The 4548-nt window shown below is 41.0% G+C and overlaps 1 protein-coding gene across 8 annotated transcripts in view; it reads left to right on the top strand.

The window, feature by feature from the left end:
• The window catches only part of mef2cb (myocyte enhancer factor 2cb), an 84592-nt gene that overhangs the window by 68713 nt on the left and 11331 nt on the right, over positions 1 to 4548 (top strand). For 4 of the 8 annotated variants that reach the window (XM_019894600.1, XM_019894598.1, XM_019894599.1 and 1 more), the window contains 2 exons: positions 1294 to 1480; positions 3105 to 3152. In XM_019894600.1, coding sequence (XP_019750159.1) covers positions 1294 to 1480; positions 3105 to 3152 — 235 coding nt within the window. Of the gene's footprint in view, positions 1 to 1290; positions 1481 to 3104; positions 3153 to 4548 lie in introns of all 8 variants that reach the window. The other 4 variants (XM_019894601.1, XM_019894605.1, XM_019894602.1 and 1 more) reach the window with 3 other exon arrangements.

Raw genomic sequence — 4548 nt, 5'->3', positions numbered from 1 at the left:
GTGCATGTTTTTTTTTTTTTTTTTTTTTAGAAAAGGAAATTTTTCTCCGTTTTTTGATCAGAAATTTGTTTTTTTTGGGGGGGGGGGTGAAACTATGCCATGTCAATGTGTGGTCAGCGTGGCTGCCAAGCCCCGGGCCTCTCTGGATTGCAGGGGAGCGTTTAAGGGGGTTGCTGAGGGTAAAGGAGGAAGATGAGTGCAAACAGGAAGGATGGCACCCGTTAAATGACTGGTTAGAGGCCTGGACATGTCTGATGAGATCCACTTTAAGAGCTTTTTAAAAAGAGGGTGTGTGCATTCCTTCAACAGTATTTTATTTGACTATATGAAGAACGGAGCGGAAACAACAAAGCAATTTAAAAAAATAAATAAAAAGAGCGTGTTGCTTTTCCATTTCCATTATTTAAAGTAACAAGACCAGTCGACGTTAGAGAAGGCAGCTAAGTGTATATTCCATCCAAACCCAGCTGATTTTCCCTATATTGCTCTCAGACACATGGCAGTAATTTAGAGCCCTATTTTCTACTTCCTAAAGCTAACATTCAGAATCCAACCACTTCCAGGGCACTCCCAAGGTTAAGCCCTTGTGCCAAGTGACACAAAAAATGTCACCCAAAAAAAAAAGGTGCTTGGGGGTTTCTTATGTTACTGATGAGGCTGCACGCTGATCTGAGTAAATACCACCAACACTTTACATTAGTGCCGTGAAATGGAAAAATAAATCATCTGAGATTAAAGTCAAGCCCTGCCACCTCAAACGGAATTTTGCAAAAATCACTGCAGATTTACTCCAAGATGAAGACCGAGTCGATGATCATTTGGCCTTTTGTCTGTCGTGTAGTTTTGTTTTTAATTAAGTGTCATAAATTTGGACATAATTCCTGGAAATGCACTAATTTGGCCTACCCGTCTCGCTCTCTCTCCGAATGAGGAAAGTGACTAGTTAACTCTTGAAAATAACTTTGCTGATTTTCCCCCTTCCAGTTTAATTAAGAGCATGTTGGGTTATTGTGGCAGTTGTTTTCTCGCCAGTGCTTCCCTAAAGCACCCACTCGCTCACTGCTTTGTGGTCTCGTCTTCTGTTTTATTTAATTGTGCATGGATGTCTGATGCTAGTTTTTCCATTTAAGCTTTTGGCCTTCCTCTGTTTTTTTTTTCTTATTATTTCCCTTGACTGTGCCCTCTCTTTTTTTTCCCCACAATGTAGTCTTGTTTTGTCTCTTGTTCTGGATAACCTGCAAATCTAATCCGACTGGCACCCTCTTGTTTTTCCCCGCCTCTTTCTCTCAGCAGGCCATGCCTCCATCCAACTACGACATGCCAGTGTCCATCCCCGTCAGCAACCAGAACAATCTCATCTACAGCCACCCCGGTGGCTCCCTTGGAAACCACAACCTGCTACCGCTATCACACCATGGACTACCGAGAAACAGCATGTCCCCCGGAGTTACACACAGACCCCCCAGTGCAGGTAACACAGGTAGGGGGCCTCCATGGCTGTGAACCCTGTTGTCCCATCTGTTTATCTCTGGCACACCTAAGACAACCAAAACCGCGTCACTTTAGAGCCATTCCACAGTACATTCAAATGAATAGCAAAAAAACAAGTTATAACAGAATAAACAAAAGGTTCTTTTTTTTCATTTAAATATGATACATTTAAAAAATATCCTGCAGCACCTCATTTGTGTCTTAGCCCAAACTTTAGTCCTTATATTGGCCCCCTGCTGTTCCACCGGCGGCCTAATATCCTGCAGCACCTCATTTGTGTCTTAGCCCAAACTTTAGTCCTTATATTGGCCCCCTGCTGTTCCACCGGCGGCCTAATATCCTGCAGCACCTCATTTGTGTCTTAGCCCAAACTTTAGTCCTTATATTGGCCCCCTGCTGTTCCACCGGCGGCCTGTTGGTGGTTTCAAGGTATTTGCAATTCTTAGTCAGACCCTCCAAAGGAGGGAGCGAAGAAGTGCACCTTTCACATTGGCATGTGGTGTACAGGAGGTCCAGAGTTTTGTTCCCTCTCTTTTCACCGTTTCACAGTCTTCACATGTTATATGAAGTTGGTCGATGAGAAAGAAACATGACTGAAGTCGACACTGACCAGTATGAAGGCGCTGCAAAATTATATTTTCGTAATCACAGTGTGCATTATATCACTCACATGGGTTGAATCTAAACAAGCAACTGCAGTTTTCTAAATAGATGTTAGTTGGTCTGTTGACAAGTAAGATCACATTCCACAATAACAATCAGTGGAAGGAACGGTTCAAATCTCCTGTCCTATTTAGCGCTCTTTCTCGCTTCGCTTCTCTCGAGTCCCTCTTCATATCACCTCTAAGTTTTTTCCTCCTTTAAGCATCGCAACCGAGAGGGGAAAAAAAGCCTGATGGCATCGTTACTCATGCTTAATCAAACGACATATAAATAGAAAACGAATAATGCTTTTACATAGGTACGCCAGTTCCAAAACATCAAATGGGATATGCTCTAACCCCTGCCGTGATCCTCAACAGAAATTAGAGGTGTTGAAAATGGAAGGAAATTGAAATTGATCATCTCAATCATGGATGATTCATTGTCATTGTTAGTCTGGTTTCATTGTGTAGCTGATTTGAATTGTGTGGGCGAGTTGTCTGGCCCCGTGAACAGTATCGTCTTTCAGTGTGCTGGTGACATCAGGAAATCAAGCCTGTTGCTTTGTTATTGTTGTCCTGAGTCCTTTTTCTGTCCCACTGGTCTGAAGCCTTCAGCCCACACCCTCACCCTGTCATTACAACTGGATGCGAGAAACGCCAGCACAAAACTAAATATGAGCTTTGGAGCTCGCAGCATCCACACCAAACCGCACAAGTTCTGAACCCTCCCACCCTTCCACCTCACATGGCTTAAAAATAATAATGTGTCATTTTTCTTGGAAGACAGCGTCTAGTTGCTGGGTGTGTTTGTGAGGGTCTTTTTTTTTTTTTTTGTGAGGGGGGGTACTTTGCATTTTGATGCACCAATGTGAATGTGCCTGTGAATGTCGTGCAGCGTAAGCAGAGTAGATGTAAAGCATGTTCTCGTTCAAGCATTTACCCATTCATTTTTTTTTTTTTCCATTTTAGGTGGCCTCATGGGTGCTGACCTCACCACTGGCGCAGGCACCAGTGCTGGTAAGAATGTCCTCTAACTCTCACATCATTGTCTAGCAACTCGTACAAGGTATCCACTCACCCACTCGCTCCTGTAAAACGCATGACTAATATCAAACCAAACCCAAGTGGAGATTTTGTCCATGGTGTGTTGATGTTAGTGCTGGTGGAGTTCATCTGGGAATGTTTACCCAGTGCTGGGGCTGTGACATATCCTGCCCCTGTTGAGTTTAGCAATAAAATCATACAAGGCTTGGGAAATGAAACGTACTTCCTGATGAGGTGAAGAGAGGCGTTATATCAGCCTTTGGGCTACTTTCATTTGTTGTAACCTGTCTAGTGGAGAGACTTTTTTGGAATCATGTTCAAATTGTGTTTTTATAAGCAATACTGTTCCTATAACCGTGTGTCCGAAGGTAACTTTTTCTATTCTTTTGAGTCAGTTTCATTCAAAAGACAATTATCATCTTAACACACATTCAACTTTTGTGATCCAAAGCCTTGCCCAATTTTGAGAAATTGGATTTTATTTGTTAAATGGGTCAGGCACATCTACTCAACTATACGTTTGCAATGGTTACCAAGCTAAAAAAGGAGACATATGTTTGATTCATAAAATGTATTTTTTATTATTATTATTCTTATAAGCCACTGCAGAATTATGGACATTTTGAACATTCATACTGAGCTTTAATTTATCTAAAAAAAAAAATTTTGATTAAAACGTGTTGCACGTAAAATCGTTCAAATTGCACTAAAATAACTGGATCAAAACAAACAGTTCTTAAAGATTAAATACATATGTAATTAACTTAAAAGTTAAGTACAACTGAACTGTGTTCAAGCAGTGATTATTTCATGTACCACTAGATGGCAGTAGTGTACCCCTATTGGTACCGCACTTTGAGAATCAAAATCTGATTTAGAACATTATCTATACTTGCGTGATTGTTGTGAATAATTTTGTAAATATTACTGAGGGTAAAACAAAAACAGAAAGTCTTTTGAATACAATATCACTTCAGCTAAATAAAAAAAAAAACATGTTTCGGATGCTCGGGGGAGACATTGTGATTGTCTACAGCCAATGCATTCTAAGTTCCCTGTGTCTCCTTACAACCAGCTTTTGTTTTTTTTTTTTTTTACTTCCCCACACATTAACAGCTACCATATGTCTTGTAACAAAATTAATGCAGTGTTTTAGTGTCTAACCATACCCGAAAAACGTCTATAGAGCCTACAGAGATTTGAGCAAACCAAATAACTTATGTAAGCAAATGTAGTGTTTTAGCTTCTGTGTGCCAATAGGTTCGTCCCTCAGGGCATGTCAGGACAAAGTTTATGGCAAAGAGACCCCCATTTAAAGGGTGAAATGTTATAGCCCCAACATATTTTACAGTGTAAAAACGGAGGGGAG

The sequence above is a fragment of the Hippocampus comes genome, unplaced genomic scaffold (genome assembly GCF_001891065.2).
Source record: "Hippocampus comes isolate QL1 unplaced genomic scaffold, H_comes_QL1_v1.1 scaffold195, whole genome shotgun sequence".
In the NCBI taxonomy this organism is placed as follows: Eukaryota; Metazoa; Chordata; class Actinopteri; order Syngnathiformes; family Syngnathidae; genus Hippocampus; species Hippocampus comes.
The sequence above is the reverse complement of the archived record's forward strand: the minus strand, read 5'-3'. Positions and strand labels throughout refer to the sequence as shown.